The 21,980-nt window shown below is 40.3% G+C and overlaps 1 protein-coding gene across 3 annotated transcripts in view; it reads right to left on the bottom strand.

Annotated features, from left to right (window-relative positions):
* The window catches only part of LOC124611079 (cation-independent mannose-6-phosphate receptor), a 619,359-nt gene that overhangs the window by 573,782 nt on the left and 23,597 nt on the right, over positions 1-21,980 (bottom strand). For all 3 annotated transcript variants that reach the window (XM_047140214.1, XM_047140213.1, XM_047140215.1), the window contains exons 3-4: positions 21,867-21,973; positions 7,170-7,536 (exon numbers count right to left, since the gene is read on the bottom strand). In XM_047140214.1, coding sequence (XP_046996170.1) covers positions 7,170-7,536; positions 21,867-21,973 — 474 coding nt within the window. The remainder of the gene's footprint in view (positions 1-7,169; positions 7,537-21,866; positions 21,974-21,980) is intronic.

Here is a 21,980-nt window from a genome sequence, read left to right as displayed (position 1 = left end):
GAAAATCTCTTTCCGGAAGCATCCCCCAGGCCGTGGCTAAGCCATATATTCGCAATATCTCTTCTTCCAGGAGTGCTAGTTGTGCATGGTTTGCAGAAGAGCTCCTGTGAAATTTGGAATGTAGGAGACGAGGTACTGGCAGAACTGAAGCTGTGAGGATGGCTTATAAGCAGCTCAGTTGGTAGAGCACTTGCTCGCAAAAGGCAAGCGAGTTCGAGTCTCAGTCTGGCACACAGTTTTAATCTGCCAGGAAGTTTCAATGATTTTTTTTTCAGCTCCCATAAAAAATAAATATTCCCTGACCAGGGGTTCGGGGCAACTTTTCTGTAACTCTTCCCATTTGCTAGACCTCATCAGTCCTATTTCTTCATTAATCTTCCTCTCCCTTCAGCCCTTCTGCCAGAATTAGGAACTACTGCTTGTGCATTTTCACATCTTATGTGTTTTCTCCTGCCACCACTTTGTGAGCAGACTTTTTTATCTATCCGTACTATACTTTTAGTCACTGATTAATTAATCTCGTTTTTTACACATCTGTATTCCCTTCTTTCTGGTTCGTATGCTACATTTTTATATATTCTCCTTTCATCATCTTAATTTGGCATCAGGCACATTAGCCAATGATTTCTAAAACTTGTTTGATCTTCTGCTGCCAAGGCTATTTCTTTCATGAAACTTTCTCATTCATGTTATGTTATATTCATTTCCCCCGTTTCAGTAAATTGCTTCCTAATGCTGCCTTTGAAACTATTAACTTACCCACACTGCAGCTCTCTTAATTTTCTACCTTCCTACAGGTTCTTCATTTTTAATGTGCAATTCACAACCAATAAATTATGTTTAGATCCCACATCTCAAGTGTTGGCTTCCATCTCTACCAACTCAAATGTTTCAGAATTTTACCAGAATGAAGGTCGTAAATGTTCCAGGTCAGTGTTGGAAGCAGTGCAACAGGGGGTGTGGACCAACTTAAAAAAAAAAAAAAAAATTTGTACTCTGCATATTGCGATTTGGTAATCGCCCTATGCCATATGATTGGTTTGAAAAACTCGGACTACTCTTCTGAATGACTGCAAGTTCTTATGTACACAATACATAGCAATGAACAATGCCAGTTAGTAATGAAATCATGCTAACGGCAAATTGATGCCACATCAAAGTGTTGTCTCTTTTCTGCTAGAAATGCTGAAAAATAGAACTCTTCACACAATAAATATTCATAAAAGCATATAAGAAAGAAAAACACATAAGTAAGTCTAAATAAGCTCATGTACTCCTTGTGAACCCCTCATAACATCCAGACTACATCCTCCAAAAACCCCTAACAACACTCCACGGAATCTAGAGCCGAAACAACCCCTGAACACTGCTGTTAACCTCTCCCCCCAAAACAGAAGTTTCAGTCCTAGACAAAGGCCGATTCACAGGTTTAACCATGTTGGACTTGTAAAATACCTACTACTTTCCTTCTTCCACTCTCTGCAGTGGAAACACTTCTTTGCTTCCAACCTCTCCAACCAAAACCAATACAATCCCAACATCAAACCCTGATTGTCCCACTTCATACCACCACCCAACTATGACCTTCTGCACATTCCCACCTGAATATCCACTGGTCACCTTCCAGAAATTCCTAACTTCCAACATGGTCTCACCATCCTTCCCCAGGTCCCTCATTACGTAAAACTACCTTTCAACAGAATAAAGGACTGTCCTCCACAACCTAAAAATGGATGCTGATCTGATCATCCTCCTGGTAGACAAATGTTCCACCACTGCTGTGATGAACCAGAGTGACTACCTAGCAGAGGACCTGCACAAGTAGTCCGGCACCACCATCTACAATATCTGCCAAAGTGACCCCATCCTAAAGGCCAACATAACCTCTAATCCCTGCTGAAATCCTTAGTCCCTTCCCAGACCTCTCCCCTGAATCCCCCTCCCTACTCACCTCAACATCAGCCCCCACACCCACCTTCTACACACTCCCCAAAACCCACAAACCTAACAATCTTGGGCACCCCATTGTGGCTGGTTACAGAGACTCACTAAAAGAATCTCAGCTCTTGTTGAAGAACATCTCCAACCAATTGTCCAAAACCCAGCCTCCCACATAAGACAAACCAACCACTTCCTGCACCAGCTCTCCATCATCCCTACACCCCTAACTTCCAGATCCCTACTCGTCACTGTTCATGCAACCTCACTATATACCAACATCCTCATGCCCATGATCTCACAACAATTGAACTCAACCTCTCCCAATGCTCTGCAGATTCTAAACCCACCACTTCATTCCTCAAACACCTAACCAACTACATCCTAACCCAAAACTACTTCACCTCTGAAGGGAAGGTGCACAGCCAGGGGCCCCGCATGGCACCATCCGATGCCACCTTCTTCATGGGCCATCTAGAGGAAACATTCCTAGCTTCCCAAAACCCTAAACCTCTAGTCTGGTTCAGGTTTACTGATCACATCTCTATAACCTGGACCCAAGGCCTGGACATCTTATCCTCATTCCTCCACAACATCAACACCTTCTCTCCTATCCACTTAATCTGGTCCTCCTCCACCCATCATGCCACCTTCCTAGATGTCAATCTCCTCCTCTCAGGTGGCTCCATTCACACCTTGGTCTACATCAGATCCACTGATCGCCAACAGCATCTGCACTTTGACAGCTACCACCCCTTCCTCACTAAAAAAATCGCTCTCATACAACCTGGCCATCCATGTCAGACACATCTGCAGTGATGTTTCTTACCCAGTTGCTGAAGGCCTCACAAAGGCCTTCGCAGAGAGGCAATACCCTCCAGACCATTCACAAATAGATCTCCCATACCGTATCTTCACACACACACACACACACACACACACACACACACACCTGATTCTCACATCAATCAAAAGAACCAACCACAAAGAAGTAAACCCTTGTCACCCAACACCACCCCAGACTGGGACAACTGAACCACATCCCCAGTCAGGGCTTTGATTATTTATCATCATACCCTGAAATGAGGGGTATCCTACCCAAGATACTTCCAACCCCTCCCAAAGTAGTGTTCCACTGTCCACACAACCTCCACAACATCCTAGTCCACTTGTATGCCCCTCCCACCTCCAATACACTGTCACAGGGATCATACGCCTGGGAAAGACCCAGATGCAAGACCTGCCCAATCCACCCCAAGCACCACCTGCTCCAGTCCCATCACAGTCTTATTCTACCACATCAGAGACAGGACCACCTGTGCAAGCAGCCGTGTTATACAAGGTGGAATCCAAAATTTTCGGGACTGGTGCTGCCATCTGGAAAGTAGTAGAAGATCTCTGCACCGCTAGGTGGCGAGAGCTGCGTATCTGAAGTGGCAGTGTACGGAGTGTCAGTCAGCTGGGAGGACGTGTTGCATGTCCACAGCAATTTCCGTAATACTCTGTGTTTGCTGTGTGGAAATTATATGAAGGATCTGCAGACAGAACAGTGCGTGTGTATCAAATTCTGTGTGAATCTTGGGAAAAGTGCTACAGAGACCCTTGCAATGATTCAACAAGTGTTTAGGAGACAGAGCATGAGATGTATGCGTGTGCTTGAGTGACATGCTCGGTTCAAGGCCAGCTGTACAGACGCCGAAGGTGATGCTCACACTGAAAGGCCCGTTAGCCGCACAACGCCAGACACTGTTGCCAAACTTCAACAATTGGCTTGTGCGGATCGACGTCGAACTGTTCAAGACCTTGCGGATGAAGTGGGTCAATGTATGTTGACTGATGAATTGGGCATGCATTGTGTCGCCGCAAAATCTGTGCCAAGGATCTTGACTGTCGATCAGAAAGCACAGTGCGTTGAAGTGTGCACGGATCTTTGTCAGACCGCATCTGATGATCCAACCTTCTTGTCACGGGTTATCACCGGTGACGAGAGATGGATTTACGGTTATGACCCAGAGACAAAGCAACAATCGTTCCAGTGGAAGAGTCCGGGCTCTCCAAGACCCAAAAAAGCAAGAAAGGTGAGGAGCAAAGTGAAGAGCATGATCATCGTGCGGCGACGACTGCCTGAACTTTGGCATCAAGGGAACTGGCTGCTGCATCACGACAACACGCCCTGTCACACATCTTTGCTCACCAGGATCTTTTTGGCAAAAAACAACATGGCAGTTGTACCCCACCCACAGTACTTGCCAGATTTGGCACCTTGCAACTTTGCCCTATTCCCAAAACTGAAACTCAAGTTGAAAGGCCGTCAGTTCAACACTCTACAGAGGATTCAAGAAGCATTGCTGGCGGTGATAAACACCCTCATAGAACAGGACTTCCAGAAAACATATGACCAGTGGCAGAAGTGCTGGGACCGGTGTATAATGTGTGGGCAGGAACTACTTCGAGTTTGATGGTGACCATTAGTCCAAAGGTAAGGTTTTCAACATATGGCAGCTCCAGTCCCGAAAATTTTGGATAACTTCTCATATACCAGCTCTGCTGCAACCACTGCGCTGCGTTTTACATTGGTATGACAAACCAACCAGCTGTCAACTAGAATGAATGGCCACCACCAAACTGTTGCCAAAAACAAGGTGGACCACCCAGTGGCACAACACGCATGATTTCAATGTCTGCTTCACAACCTGTGCCATCTGAATTCTCCCCACCACCATCAGCTTTTCTAAGCTGTGCAGATAGGAGCTATCCTTACAGCACATCCCTCCGCTTCCGTAAACTTTCTGGCATAAACCTATGGGAACTTACTGCGTCCTAATCCCCTCCACCTGTTCATTAGTGTGTGTGTGTGTGTGTGTGTGTGTGTGAGAGAGAGAGAGAGAGAGAGAGAGAGAGAGAGAGAGAGAGAGAGAGAGAGTGTACACTATCTACTGCCTAGTACCCCAACCCAACTTGTGCCCCCACATCAGTTAGTTGTGTGCTTTATGTCATGCCCTAGTGTATGAAATCACATGTCCAGCTGTCTGCCACCTGCCCCTCTAACTGCGTCCCTAGTTGGCCTCAGATGGCTCCCCACTCTCCCAAAAACCACTAGACGCTTCCCCCCAATGCCCTCCCTGCCCCCCACCTAAAAGGCTTGAACTATAGCTAACTTTGCACAAAGCACAACCCTCTTGAATCTAAGACTTTTCTTCTATTTTCCCTACGTGAACCATACCATTACTTCTTTCTTCTTAATTGTAACTGTATTCTATCCTAGTACTCACTATAATTACTGTGAATTATTTACTTTTACATACAACACTTTTACATTTTTCTTCTCTTCTCTTCTTTAGCTCTTTAATGTCATTCTACAGTAAACTTGAATTACGTTAGTGTACCGTATTTACTCGAATCTAAGCCGCACTTTTTTTCCGGTTTTTGTAATCCAAAAAACCGCCTGCGGCTTAGAATCGAGTGCAAAGCAGGCGGAAGCTCTAAAAAATTTTGGTAGGTGCCGCCACAACTAACTTCTGCCGTCAAATATATGTAGCGGTACACAGGCATGCTTTGTAGGCACAAAGATAAATGCTGGCGCCAAAACCTCTGTGTCAGTTAATAAATTTTAACAAAAAAAAAAAAGGGTGGAAGACGAGCTTTTTTTCCATCGCCTCCAGTTTCTACCACTGTATTTTCATACATTATCCAACGAAGTAAATACAAATTCCGTATTGTTCATCTTCGAATGTAGCAGAATTTCAATGTACTACGAAAATCCGACTGGCAAGACTGTTTGGGATGTTTGTCAATATGGTCAACTCTACGTTCTGAATTTTTTGCTACCTGTGAGAAGAGATGGTTGCTAATAGGAACCTGATGAAATGTGAATCACATGCAGTATTCTCTTCACCATAAGAATAATACGAATATAAACATTTTGCCATGTATTCTTTCGTGTTTGCTGCTATCTCATTTAAATCCTGTCTGCCTAATAAACTACGAAACTAGAGTGAGACAACAGCAAACGCGTAAGAACATAGGTATCGTGTCATGTTTATATTCGTATTATTCTTACGCTAATAGTGATACAGTCAGAAATGAAGCACGGCAACTGACTAGAATTTTAAATTTAAGATGACTAATTTCTGTGCAGATTCTGATGCACTAAAGAAGCGGCCGCAAAGATTTTCGAATGCAGAAAAATTTTCGCATAACTCTCGTTCAGAACATGTTCTATCATACCCAGTCTATTATTTGATTCTTGTTGATACTATCAAAGAAAGCAGCAGTATAAGTAACAACAAATAGCAGTCTCTTGCCATTGTTTCACTAACGAGATGATTCCTCTCTTTTTTTATAAATTGTAAGAGGCGGCAGCGCGCACAAAAGCAAGGCATGCCGCGAGCGGCGACAGGCCGTAAACACACACTATCAGAATGTGACAAATAATGCATGACACAGTACAGTAATGCATTTTCAGCTTAGAGTGACGTAAACACCTATTAAAAAAAAAAAAAAGATACTCATCAGATCAAAGCAAAATAAGCAATCAATTTAAACCAGACGAAGCACATGAAAAAGGAAGGGTACCCGTATAAATACCGACGGAGTGCCTGATGCATAGCAATGGCTACCTGGTAAAGCTTAACTGCTAAGCTTACGACTCGAACGAAACTACTGTGGTTGTATCGTCATTTATTCGACCTAAATTGTGTCTCATATTACAATGGACCAACTTTGTTTCGATTTGGAGGTGCGGCCTAAAACTTTTCTCTCCCCTTGAATTTCGAGTCTCAAATTTCAGGTGCGGCTTAGATTTGGGAAATTTTTTTTTCCTTTATTTCGAGTCTCATTTTTCAGGTGCGGCTTAGATTCGAGTAAATACGGTAAGTTAATCGTATTCTGAAGCTAAATGCTTAAATCAGAAAAACTAATGTTTTTATTAATACTGATGCGACATTTTTGACTCTAAAAGTAATTCAAATACAATAAAAATACTAATAATACCTTTCCCACTTATCAAGTGCAGTTGCAGCGAATGAACAAAACCAAGTGGAATATGAACAATGAATCTTTAAAACATCTAGCCCACATATTCATTGCTTCTACACTGAATCGAGTAACTTAATTTATAGCAAGGCGTAACAAACATACTGCTGTAATCTCAACGACAACAGTCAAGTTCTATGCTAAATTATCAGCTGAATACTAATAAATCTGATAATGAAGATCTTAACAGAGCAGACCTTTTGCTTTATATACCAGCAGTGGGCCATCATCAGCAATTCTGACATTAGTGCCTTTGGTACTTCCAATAATAACAACAGTTCCATTTTTGGTGTGTTTACAAGCTGTCGAGCCATCACAAGTTGAATTCTTTAATGTTGCACATATATTCAGATAAAATAATCCACCGTCAGGTGAATGGACAGAATAATACTGTGGATGACGGAGTGGACGTAGATCAACAACTCCAGAGTTCTCTCCTTCAGTCTGTAGCAGACATCGATCAACTAGCACTGAATCTGGACCTTTTAAAGGGCAAGCTATTTTTGTAGGCCAGTATACAGTGAAACTACAATCACTCAGCCGGGCCATCAGTGGACCATCAAACTGGAACAGACAAACATGTTAATTTAAAATTAATACAGAGCATAGAGGGAGAGAAGATAGGTCATCTGTTATAGTACAATTCCCCTTCCCCCTCTGCCAATCTCTATATGCATGTCCACTTGCAAATGTTCAGCAGTAAGAACAAGATCTGTCATCAAAAAGTTAACGGGTCTTAATGCTTCAGACAAGAATTTCATATTTCCCTTCACTAGATGATGATCACATCTCAATTCTGTACCACTACCAACAAACACTCAGGCTAAACAATTTTTTATACATCTTCTTGAGTTACTGTCTGTATGGCATTTCATTTACAATATGTGTTATGCAGTGGAATCTTAAATCCAGCAAAATGGAATGTACGAGGGTAATCCCAAAAGTAAGGTCTCCTATTTTTATAAGTACATAGACCTGTTTAATTCTACAATGGTTTACTCCAGTTTACAGCTTGAACATTTAGCAATTTTTTGACATAATCACCGTTTCTGTTGATGCATTTTTTTAGACGCTGTGGCAGTTTTTGTATGCCCATGTCATACCAGCTCGCCGCCATGCTGTTCAGAAAGTTATGAAACTCTTCTTTCATCTCGTCATCGGCGCTGATTCTCTGGGACCACAGTTAACACTGACAGGTACTGTCAGACTCTGAAGAAACTCAATGGTATGACAAGGGCATACAAAAACTGCCACAGCGTCTACAAAAATGCATTGACAGAAATGGTGATTATGGCTAAAAATAGCTAAATGTTCAAGCTGTAAACTGATGTAAACTATTGTAGAAATAAACAGGTCAACATGCTTATTAAAAAAAATAGGAGACCTTACTTTTGGGATTACCCTCGCATGTGAGCAGTGCTGTAAATTACCATTTCCTACTTGAGTATCAATGTTATCCTGCTTATATTGATATGACATGAAAAAATTCTTTCATAAGCAAAAAAAAGTGGTTAGTGAAAATACAACAGATTATGTTTTACATGATAAAGTTAGTGACAGTGTTTCCTTAAATATTAGGTCAAGAAATGAGCTATCACATTCAGGGAATGTTTCTTAGTTTACTTGTCAGGTGAGATTTGTTCATATAATCAAGCATTCAATGCTTTCCTCTGTCACCAACATTAGGAGTTAACTGTCATATTAACACATCATCATCATTAGTAGCTAATTGTCATACTAATAGATCTTATGATGGCAGAATTCCTGAAAGTAGGTGCATGGGATAAGATTTTCATTTCATTTCATCAAAACACAATGATATGTTTGTAAGGCTGTGTTTTGTAATGGCAGCTCTGTCAAAATCTTGATATTTAATGTGACGTTTGTGCTCTGTGCAGTGTCTTAAAAATGTACGTATAGTGTATCCAATGAAACTGAAACTGCTTCACAAGTAATTTTGTATATTCCATGAACACTTGAGATCAAGACTGTCTTATACTCAGTGCAGCATCTCTCTAATTTAATTGGGTGTCAGAAAATGGATTGAATACCTTGGCTGCACAGAACTCTGCCCATTTTATTTGATGTAACTCCTAAGACAGGAAGGTGTGCTGTGGCTTAGCATCTTGTGACAATTGAATACATCAGTGTTTTTGTTTCTTAGAGATGGCGAACTTAAATACTTCTTTCACTACAGCCTCCTGTTGTACATATCTGATCCTGAAACCCCAAAATCCTGTCCAACAGTCTTCCCTGGCCAGGGTTCTGGATGACTTATCTGTAACTCTTTCCATTTCGTAAGCCTTGCCATTCCTTTTTCTTCATCCCTCTTCCTTCTCCTTCACCCCTTCTGCAAGAAGCAGGAAAGCTAGCACTTTTCCTTAACTTCTATGTGTGTTTTCCCCTGCTGCCCCTTGGTGAGTAGATTTTTTACCTATCCAATTCTACTTTCAAAAACTGATAATTTTTTGTTGATATATTAGCTCTTTTAATTACTCAAGATGATTGCACCACAATCCACCAGTCAAACAGTCAACTTCACACAAAAAGGATTTTAATTGCAGCCAACTAATGTTACCTCTGCCACAAACAAAGTGTAACAAACTGCGCAGTATTTCACAAACTCCAACACCAACTTGGGGTTTAGTAAAAGTAAGTATTTTTTCCAAACTGTAGCTCTCTGTGCAACGAATCTACTATAGCAATTCTGCGAGTAGTGTCAGGGCATCCCAAGGGTGAAGCATTCGAGTAAATTGGGGCTCACAACTGGGACCCATTGCGATGGGGGATTGTTTGGGCCATACCATTACTTATGGACTGGAACAGTGAAAACTAGAAATTGGCATTTCTGTTTAAATCTGCTGGGCAATATAACATGACTGTTGAGAGACAACTGTAAGCATTTAATATACTGTGTACTGGTAATAACAGAAAAAGCTTGTTTCCCTATGAATGTGGAGCAATATGAACAATAACGGTTATCTTAATTTGAAACAGATCTGCAACTGCCATTTTTTCTTTATTGAGTGAAGAATTTTACAATCGTATTTTCTTTCTTTGGTGTAGAATTGTACAATTTCAGTAATAGATCATTTAACAAGTATCTATAAAATGGAAGCATCATCAACTGAGTGTATTAGCAGTCACTTAAGAATTAAACATGAAGACAAATCAGATCTTCAGATATGCTATAGCAAATATAACTGACTTTACAAAAAATTCATTGAGGGCACATTTGCCATACAAGTGTCTGCATATGTGTACATTTAAGCCATGTCCACTGTCATTCTACCTAATGAATACAGGTGCCGTGATTGCCATAGAGCTGGAAACTAGCTCCATTAGTACTGGTGCACATCACAATTTACGAAACTACATACATATTTCAGGCCCCATTGCCTTCAACATACATGTTATGTATGTTATGTATGTTAATGTGGGCATGTGACTCCAAAAGATCTTATTCCGTTAGATAATTGCTAATGGTGTTAAGACCAAAATTGTACAATTACACATATAATCATAGCTAACACTTGGTTCAAGAATCATAAAAGAAGGTTGTATACATGGACGAATACTGGAGATACTAGAAGGTATCAGGTAGATTATATAATGGTAAGACAGAGATTTAGGAACCAGGTTTTAAATTGTAAGACATTTCCAGGGGCACATGTGGATTCTGACCACAATCTATTGGTTATGAACTGTAGATTAAAACTGAAGAAACTGCAAAAAGGTGACAATTTAAGGAGATGGGACCTGGATAAACTGACTAAACCAGAGGTTGTACAGAGTTTCAGGGAGAGCATAAGGGAACAATTGACAGGAACGGGGGAGAGAAATACAGTAGAAGAAGAATGGGTAGCTTTGAGGGATGAAGTAGTGAAGGCAACAGAGGATCAAGTAGGTAAAAAGACGAGGGCTAGTAGAAATCCTTGGGTAACAGAAGAAATATTGAATTTAATTGATGAAAGGAGAAAATATAAAAATGCAGTAAATGAAGCAGGCAAAAAGGAATACAAACGTCTCAAAAATGAGATCAACAGGAAGTGCAAAATGGCTAAGCAGGGATGGCTAGAGGACAAATGTAAGGATGTAGAGGCTTATCTCACTAGGGGTAAGATAGATACTGCCTACAGGAAAATTTAAGAGACCTTTGGAGAAAAGAGAACCACTTGTATGAATATCAAGAGCTCAGATGGAAACCCAGTACTAAGCAAAGAAGGGGAAGCAGAAAGGTGGAAGGAGTATATAGAGGGTCTATACAAGGGTGATGTACTTGAGGACAATATTATGGAAATGGAAGAGGATGTAGATGAAGATGAAATGGGAGATACGATACTGCATGAAGAGTTTGACAGAGCACTGAAAGACCCGAGTCGAAACAAGGCCTCGGGAGTAGACAACATTCCATTAGAACTACTGACGGTCTTGGGAGAGCCAGTCCTGACAAAACTCTACCATCTGGTGAGCAAGATGTATGAGACAGGCGAAATACCCTCAAACTTCAAGAAGAATATAATAATTCCAATCCCAAAGAGAGCAGGTGCTGACAGATGTGAAAATTACTGAACTATCAGTTTAATAAGTCACAGCTGCAAAATACTAATGCGAATTCTTTACAGACGAATGGAAAAACTGGTAGAAGCCGACCTCGGGGAAGATCAGTTTGGATTCCGTAGAAATATTGGAACACGTGAGGCAATACTGACCCTATGACTTATCTTAGGAGCTAGATTAAGGAAAGGCAAACCTACGTTTCTAGCATTTGTAGACTTAGAGAAAGCTTTTGACAATGTTGACTGGAATATTCTCTTTCAAATTCTAAAGGTGGCAGGGGTAAAATACAGGGAGCGAAAGGCTATTTACAATTTGTATAGAAACCAGATGGCAGTTATAAGAGTCGAGGGACATGAAAGGGAAGCAGTGGTTGGGAAGGGAGTAAGACAGGGTTGTAGCCTCTCCCCGATGTTATTCAATCTGTATATTGAGCAAACAGTGAAGGAAACAAAAGAAAAATTCGGAATAGGTATTAAAATCCATGGAGAAGAAATAAAAACTTTGAGGTTTGCCGATGACATTGTGATTCTGTCAGAGACAGCAAAGGACTTGGAAGAGCAGTTGAACGGAATGGACAGTGTCTTGAAAGGAGGATATAAGATGAACATCAACAAAAGCAAAACGAGGATAATGGAATGTAGTCGAATTAAGTTGGGTGATGCTGAGGGAATTAGATTAAGAAATGACACACTTAAAGTAGTAAAGGAGTTTTGCTATTTGGGGAACAAAAAACTGATGATGATCGAAGTAGAGAGGATATAAAATGTAGACTGGCAATGGCAAGGAAAGCGTTTTTGAAGAAGAGAAATTTGTTAACATCGAGTATAGATTTAAGTGTCAGGAAGTCTTTTCTGAAAGTATTTGTATGGAGTGTAGCCATGTATGGAAATGAAACATGGACGATAACTAGTTTGGACAAGAAGAGAATAGAAGCTTTCGAAATGTGGTGCTACAGAAGAATGCTGAATGTTAGATGGGTATATCATATAACTAATGAGGAGGTATTGAATAGGATTGGGGAGAAGAGAAGTTTGTGGCACAACTTGACTAGAAGAAGGGGTTGGTAGGACATGTTCTGAGGCATCAAGGGATCACCAATTTAGTATTGAAGGGCAATGTGGAGGGTAAAAATCGTAGAGGGAGACCAAGGGATGAATATACTAAACAGATACAGAAGGATGTAGGTTGCAGTAGGTACCGGGAGATGAAGAAGCATGCACAGGATAGAGTAGCATGGAGAGCTGCATCAAACCAGTCTCAGGACTGAAGACCACAACAACTACAACACACATATAATAAAGGAAAAATGAAAGTTGCAGGCAGCACTAAATAATTTAAATAATGAAGAATTACCACTGCATGGTAGGAGAGCATAAATGGTTTGTGAGTACAGAAAGTGGTGCAAGACCTATTGTGGGGTGTAAGCCAGATAATGTAGAAGAAAGACAACTGGAAGCAAGCTTTGGGCCAGATATGAAGAACGAAGATGCTGTAAAGGCAGTTACATGCCAGACGCAGACTGATCATGAGCGACAAAAGGGTTAGATTGTTGTCAGCAACTACTGTAGTGCACAATCTAAGAGGACACATACATTGTGTGTGTGTGTGTGTGTGTGTGTGTGTGTGAGAGAGAGAGAGAGAGAGAGAGAGAGAGAGAGAGGGCGAGCGCACATGCGCGTGCGTGCAGATGGATAGCATTTAACTAAGTAATTACTCAGACTAAAGCGATAATCTTTCTTACGCATTTCATAAGGAAGTATTGAAATAAATACAGTGTGTACATAAGGTCCAGGAACACTTTCAATTATTTATTGCACAAGAACCAAACATTGGACGGATATCCTACATAAGTCATTTTGAAGAGAAACCCTGAAAGTTTTTTTTTCCATGTATACCTCCACAGCAAAGTTTGGTAATTTGCCGATAGTCAGCGCTAGTCGCAAACATGTCGAGTTCAGGTGCAGAGCTACAGAAGGTGCAGCTGTTTCATGAAATGGCCTCCCCGATCACCACATCTCACTCCTTGTGACTTTTTTCTGTGGGGATGCATTAAAGATCTGGTGTATGTACTGCCTCTACCACGTGATGTAGCAGAGCTCCGGGAGAGAATATGAGAAGCAACTGCCACAGTCGACGATGCCATGCTGGGATGGGTATCGCAAGAATTCGATTACCGTATTGATGTCTGCCGGGTCACTCATGGTTTGCATATTAAATGTTTGTAAAAAAAACTTTCAGAGTTTCTCTTCAAAATGCAATATGTACGACATCTGTACAATGTTTAGTTCTTGCACAATAAATAATTGAAAGTGCTCCCGGACTTTATGTACACCCTGTATTTTCTGGTCAAGATGAGAGTTTCATTATGAATTTAAAAAGAGTTAAGGAGCCTAATAGAAATTATGTGGAAGAAGCAGAGCACAATAATCAGCAAGAAGAAATTTAAGCAGGGCATCCCACAGAAAATATGAGTGAAAATATTTTTTGCAAATATAGTTCTGTATCTGAAGTACAGAAGAAGTGTACAGTGGGGTAGTAAATATTGCGGAAACCTTAGAAACATGCACAACAAAAGATAATGAATTGAGATCAATCTAAAACTACAAGGAAATGTAGACAAACTGAATACAGAAATTCGTAGATGAGTGGTAGGAAGCTAGCAAGACAACAGAAAATTTTGGCAAAACAGTTAATTTATGTAACTTGTAGAGAGATCTTTTGTAACATCAATGACAGCCCATTAAGAAAACTGCTAAGGTATTTACATACTTGGAAGAGCATAAATACCGAAAATATATAATCTGAATTAATTGTGAAGCTTAATACTGTTGAGGAATGCTAAAATGAAACCTCACCTGAAGTGCAGGAAAAAAATGGACATTATCCAACATATGATTAGTGAACAACATAATAAGAACACTAACCTTACTGCAGAACAGACAGAATCCCTTAAGAGTGCGTTGAACTCCAAAGACAGAAGTCTGCTGAGCCAGAAAAATAATATCCTGGGATGGGAGCTTCAATGAAGGATAAAATTTAAAACTGTGAATTCCAGCATTTTTCACCAAAGGCGAACTATACACAGTGGCTTTCCTCCAACAGTTTCAGGGCATTATTCCTGAACATGATACACAAAAGTCTGGCTGTGTAATAAGTAGGTTGGAAGCAGATGCTTCATCATGGGGCATGAGGCAGGAAGTTCTGGCCAGCAGTACGATGATTTTGTAGAACTGTTATTGAACTAATATCAGTCACAGAGTATGCTAAATAATGTAAGGAACTGCATTATCTCAGGAAAGAGCTTTGCAGTTACTGGGAGCAAAACCTGTTATCTTAAGAACCATTTCTAGTTATGATCTGGTTGCCTTACCCCTCGTTATATTACCAATGAGCATGCAGGAGAAGGTATTTCAGAAGAGAATGTGGATGGGTTATTGCAGGCTTTGGAACAGTTACATACACTAGTTTATGACGTGCGAATGACATATTGAAACCTGCAGCAAAGGGAAGGCGAAAGGGAAAAATACCAGAGGTACGAGGTATCAGGGAAACAATGATAACAGGTATCAGTATTCGAATCTGCCCAGGAGAGGAAGAGGTGGCTGGAAAAGAGACGGTCACCAATCTTCAGGGGGATATCAATTTGACTAGGAAGAAAATTTTAAAAAATGCAATTTATTTCAATCACCAGTCTTATGATTGATTCAATGTAGTTTACCACAAAATGCAGATAATGACACAAACTGCAAAAATAGCAAAGGGGAATGACAGAAGAGAGAAACTACGTGGGAGTTAGTTTGTGGTTCAATCACCAGCTCAAATGGAAGGATGACCAACTAATATTACAAAGAGAACTTGAGGGAACAGTCAGCATATGGAAGACTCCAGTGGGAGAAAAAAAAATCGAGGTTACAGGTAATTACCAATCATTTGTAAACGTAATGGCAAAAACAAGGCATACATTAATGATTACTGAAATGGGCATCAGTTTGAGGTACATTTAAACTAGATTTGCTAGTAGAAGTCTTTAAATGTTCTACGAACATAGGAAAGAACAGCAAATTAACAAAGAAGTAGGTGGTGATAAATGTTGAGATAGAAGTAGTACCTGTAAAATACAAAATTAGTGCTACATTGGTATGAAATCTGTACTTATATTTGAAACTAGGACAGATTCTTTGCGTAACAATGTGGTAGTGATGAGCTTTAAGGAAGACATGATGTGTACTTAACAAGTAAGAACATAAAAAATAATAAAATTCACAGATCTTGTTAGACCTATATTGGAATTTCAAGATACAAGTGCCTGAAAATAATGCATGTTAGGAATGGGAAAAGGAGATGAAAACCAGTTATTTCAATCCCAAAGAAGGGTACAATTCAAGGGAAAGCTTCGAAGAAATCAGGAGAAATGAGAGGAGTAGGACAATTATGTAAGTATATTGTACTGATAAACAGTTTGTGACGAATGGATATAATAGCTTTGAGGCTGTACTACATGAGCTGTAACACTCAACAATTGAAGTATCACCTTATGAACTGCTGATTAATAAATGGTCCAGGATTATCATAAAAGAACACTGCAATTACCACTAATGAAGAAAATGGAAATAGAAGGGAAAAGGAAACTGACATGAAAAATTAAATAAAATAAGCAGATGCCAGAAACAGAAGGTACAACAAAGGTGAATTCGAATGGAAGTTGGTTTACAATAAGAGCTTTAACAACAACTGCTCTGCCAAGCTGCATACGCAATTATAGGTGCAACTTCTTTCTTCCCATTCTTCAACAGTTTGAGTGGTAGTTCAAGATATTTTTACTTCATTAATCAGCTATAATGGCATTTAATATCTTATATAATCATACAGTATTGAAATTTCAATTTTATTTTGTGCATGCACATAACAATAAAACACAAGTTAGAAGTTTTTGTTTACATTTAAGCAAGTGGGGGATGGTAACTGACTGGGGAGAAAAGGCGTGGGAGATCTGGTGAGGAGGGTAGTTTTGCTCTCTAAAGGCCTCAGTGAGACAATCTGCATATTAGGAGAGTAGAGGGCAGTAGCATTAACAGTAACCACCAGAGTGCCAGTCATAAAGGCTCAGGAGCTATGGAGTGTCTGTAGAGGAAATGGGTACTGTATTTTATAAAGGAGGGCAGGTTACCATAACAGGCGGAAGATACGGCAGAGCCACTGCAGATGTGACAACTATGGGTGGCTAGGCAGCATGAAAGATGAAAGGGACCACTTAGTGTCTAAGGGTGGAACCTGTTGAAATGTAAGTATTGTTCGTGGTTACTATGTTTTATGTGGACACTGGAGTGAATGGAGCCATCCATGAAGTGGGAGGTCAATAATGGGGAAGGTATCATGCTGTGCTGAGGGTTATCAGAAAACGTGAATGTGAGAGGAGTTGTTGAGGTGCTGTAGGAATGTGGATCCAGGTCATGTAGATGTCATCAACGAATCTGAACCACGTGAGGGATTTTTGATACTAAAGCTCATGAGTAATTTGGAATAGGGTGATGTCATGCAGGTGCCCACAGCTGTGCTGCATGTGATGCCTTCAAAAGAAAAGTAAGTGTGGCTGATAATATACTTGGCCGTAGCGACCAGGAGAGAGTTTTTCAATTTGGAGGCAGCTGGGTATTGCCAAGATAGCAATGTAGCAAGGATATACTGGATGGCTAGGAAGGATTCCTCCAGATAGCTCATGACTAATTTGGAATAGGTTCCCATAGCTGTGATGCATGTGATGCCTTCAAAGAAGTAAGTGTGGTTGATAATATAATTAGTCATAGTGACCAGGAAAGAAGTTTCTTGATTTGTTGGCAGCTGGGTATTGCGAAGACAGCAATGCAATGGGCATCGATGGCTTTTGTATAGAGGGCAGTAGCATTAACAGTGACCACCAGAGTGCCAGTCATAAAGGGTCAGGAAATGTCTGTAGAGGAAATGGGTACTGCATTTTATATAGGAGGGTAATTTACCATAACAGACTGAAGATACAGCAGATCCACAGCAATTCGAACTAACTGGGGCTAAGGCTACTTTGAATTACAGAAAACTCAGAAAATACAGAAACATCACTAAGTCAATGGGTAAATCATGAATAAATGTTTAATCAACACAATAATGGTTAACAAATTAAATAAAAATCATTATAGTACATAATTGTGTTATATGTACATATATTGGCACACATTTTAAAGTTGCAAAAAGAAATTGTCCACAGTCCTTTGCTTTAAAACAGAATCTCGTTTTTTAAGCAGCAATGTCATGCCATCTTCTAAGAAGCATGGTGTCATTTGGAGTAGCTTCCACTTGCTGCTCAATATTAAGACAATGCCACATCTAGTGCTGCCAAACCCTCAGTGTGAGTGATCACTGGTACAATTTCTTTGGGCAATTCCTCATGATCACTGTCTTCAGCAGGTTCACTATCCATTTCATGTCAACTACTGCAAGATCTGTCATTTCGAACTGTTTATCACTGTTCATCCAGTTTGGGATATAACTCGCACTTGCATTTCCACACCCAGCAAGCTTTTCCATCAGTTTTGCCACTGGTAGGCCATCTTCCTCTGTATTGCAGGCATCCGTTTGATTCCACAGAATCTAGTTCCCATTGTAAGGCACCTTAGTCCATAGGCTGTACTAAACTCGTCACGTTAGGGGGTAAGAACACTGCGCGAATACTGTTACTTTGTAATTCTTCCTCATCAAGGTGTGAACCAGTGTTTCAAGCATTACGATTGCTTAGGAAGGCAAGCACTTTTTCTTTAGGTATCTTTTGGTCTCTGAAATAAAATCTTCGAAAAACCAGTTCTTAAAAATATTTTTGTCCATCCAAACACATTTTTGGTGGATGTATGTGACAGACAGTGCACAACCAGTGATATTCTTTAAAGCTCCAGGCTTACCAGACTTCCCAATACCAGCAGCTTCAGTTTATGGCATCCATTTGCATTCAATGCAGAAACAACTATTAACCTCGCTTTACATTTTTTGTAGCCCAGGGCAGCCTTTTCTTCTTTTGAGGCTAGAGTTTTAGATTGGACGCATTTTATAATTTAGCACAGTTTCATCATAGTTATACAGTTTATCACAAGTGAGATTACTTCTTGTAAAGTTTTTCTTAATTTCTCACAAAATTGTGTAACAGTTTGACAATCTGCAGAAGTTTTGCACTGCAAATTTCAAGCTTTTTTATGATGTATTGCTTCTTCCACCTATTCAGCCATCCCGAGCTTCCAGTAAAATCATCCTCCCCTTCCTTTAACTCATTTCTAAAAAATGCAGCTTTTTCTTGCAGAACAGGCCACAAAATTGGCTTTCCTTTTTGGTTCTGTTGAGTAAATTAAACAAACAAAGTTTCACTCATTTTTTCACACTGAGACTTCTTCAATGACTTCCATTCATTAAAATGACGAAATAGATAGAACACTTGTTTGAAGAAAACTTCTCAATTTTGTCTCTGTTTCTAAGCCACTCTTGAACTGTCACTTCACCGCCTTCCTACCCAGCAGCAAGATTTTTTCTTTTCTCTTTTTCTTTATGTTTCTCCTTTGTTTAGTCTTTAGAGAGCTCGGAATTTCACATTCAATGGCACAAATTTTTTCTTACTCCTACCACTAACTTTAATGTATGAATTAAAACATTAAGAAACACACAGTTACATATGTACAATACACTGAACATACATACAACACTTTAAAATTAACATGATACAGGTGGGAACACTGCAGTACAGGTGTTACACACGACCAACTAAAGTACCTACAACAATGGTCAGCCAGCATTCTGAAACGTGTACTGTATTGTTACTTGGGTATACTCAAACCCCTTAAAACCAAACGGTACCTGTCCATCTGTAATAGAAATGCATTAGCAGTCTGAGGCTAAGGTTATTGTTGAGCATTATGAACAAAAACCCTACGTGCGACAGTTTTACCTGAATTGTACATGGAAAATTGAAAGAAAATTCAAAATGTACCACATTCGATAAAGTGCACAGAACGTACATGTGGACAACTTATGAAAACAAGCTTTTACTCTAGTTTTATGTAAAATTTTAATTTTCTTAAGACGAGCTCGAATTACACAGAATCTCAAAATACCAAGACTATACTGTATTGCCACAGGAGGGCAGAGATTCTCTCTGTAGGGTTGCAGTATCCAGCCACAATGGTGGTGTCTTGGTGGTTAGGTTTATGTATTTTAAGAAGCACGTAGAATGTAGGAGTGCAGAAAATGAAGGGGATGAGGAGGGAGATAACACTCTGGGGAGAGCTTCAGGGATTTGAGGAGAAACTGGAGATCATGCTTGGTTTCTGGAATGGGGTCACTATGGCAGGGCTTCTAGGTGGACATGTCGGACAGCTGACAGAGGTTCTCAGCCACATAATCCCTGCAGTTCATAACAAAAGTGGAGGAATCTTTGTTGGAAGGTAGGATTATAAGGTTGGGATCAGTTTTAGGAGGTGGACTGTAGTTCTTTCTGTGGATGTAAGGTTAAGGTTGATTTCCATGTTGACAGATTTAGGGAATGATGGTGAGGCAAAGTTTGAGCTTACGAAATTCTGGAAAGCTATCAAGGGTAATACAAGGGTAGTGGGATAGATCATGGTTGGACAGAAGAGTAAATTGAATGAGGCAGGTTTCGATACTGGTTCTAGATCATGTCTGGTTGGTAGGCTTGGTGGCAAAAAGGTGTTTCTGCTATAAGAATCATGATAGTGCGAGAAGGCCTTTAACAAGCCCAGCATTATTAAATGTAAGAATGGGGCAAAAGGTGAGGCCTTTGAAAAGGACTGACACTTCTGTGATACTGAGGCTTTGGGATGGCCCCTTCATAACCCTGTTGCAGCTGCATTGAGGCTCTGGGTTCTGTATGGCAGTGGGAAGAAGTTTCCGTGGGTCTGACACATGTAGTAAGTCTGCTGGGTAGGTTCTGGCAGGTATGAGAGAGGGGAGTGGTTGGCAGTGATGGTGGTGATGGTGATCCATGGCGGGAGTATGATGTGCTGGATGATGGGACGCAGACACTTGGAAGTGCAGAGCAGGTTTTTACGGATGGAGCTGTAGTGAGAGGAGACTCGAGCCTGAGTTAATATAGTTTTGAAGGGCTAGGTAGGTGAAGGCAATGGATTGACAAAACTTGAACAAGGAGAGGTAATTGTGGAAGAATTTTGCAGCTGTAGACAGGTAATTTGATGGCCAGGCCATTTGGTGAGAGTCCACAAACTAGGAACAATTGAAGAACAGTATGTGACACTGAGTCCCGGCTAGGGATAGAGAAACTTTTCTGTAATAGCACAGACAGAAGGAGCAAGAACCCACGTGGATGAAAGGAGCAAGAACCCATGGAGGATAATAAGCAAGTAAAAATTTGTAGGAATATTTTGAAACTCATAAAAAATAACACTAGATGAAGTATAGTGGAACAGGATGAAACTAGATTTAGTAAAAAAAATGAGATGGATATGAAATAACGGTCAACGTGAAAACAGGATGATATCAAAGTCAAAAAGAGAAATAAAACAACAATCATGTGGGGTGCACATCAGCAGGTAGAGCGGGGAGAGGGGCAGCAGGTGTAAATGGACTGGACAACAGCAGTATAGTGTGACAATATATATGTGGGTGTGTGTGGTGCATTCAGGACAGAAAAGAGAAAGAGAAAGAGAAAGAGAGAGAGAGAGAGAGAGAGAGAGAGAGAGAGAGAGAGAGAGAGCATGCAAAAATATGTGTGAGTGAAGGTAGGAAGTGAGATCAGTGTGAAGGTCTACAAATAATTTTATCAGCAAGAAGATGGAACCATACACAATGTGTTGTAAGTGGGGAAGACCCTTGTTATTGACTGGCTCAGAAGCCAGTATGCCACATCATACACAGTAAGCAAGGGAAAGCATGTGTCATATGGGGAATGAATAGGGAAAGCGGAGAAAGATCAGGGCAGGACACAGAGTAATGTAATGGGACAGAGAACAGTAACAAAGAAAAACAACAACTGGGTTGTAGTGTTACTTTGTAGACTGTTGAGGAGTCATGTGTCTACTGGTCCACAGGTATTTTTGCTAATGCCTCTGGGAAATTGACATGGCACCTTTGAAATAATACAAATTTCATCTGAGATGATGACAACTACTTGCATTTCTATCTTTTATTTTTTTCTGCCAACGTCCTCCTTTCAATCTCATCATCAGACATTACATATGAATCCCATGGGATGCTGCATGTAGATTAACTACTGAAAACAAAAACGTTATTTTAAATGTGAAACTACATAGGTCTTCTGCTGAAATGCAAACTTTTCTAAAATGACTTACCTTTTCGACACATGAAAATAGTATTTCGGTTTCATAATTTTTGTCGTTCACACATTTCTCCTTTCCATTCAAAATAACCTTCAGTGTACCATTTGCAAAAGAATGTTCTGTGAA

The sequence above is a fragment of the Schistocerca americana genome, chromosome 1, assembly GCF_021461395.2.
Source record: "Schistocerca americana isolate TAMUIC-IGC-003095 chromosome 1, iqSchAmer2.1, whole genome shotgun sequence".
Classification (NCBI taxonomy): Eukaryota; Metazoa; Arthropoda; class Insecta; order Orthoptera; family Acrididae; genus Schistocerca; species Schistocerca americana.
The sequence above is the reverse complement of the archived record's forward strand: the minus strand, read 5'-3'. Positions and strand labels throughout refer to the sequence as shown.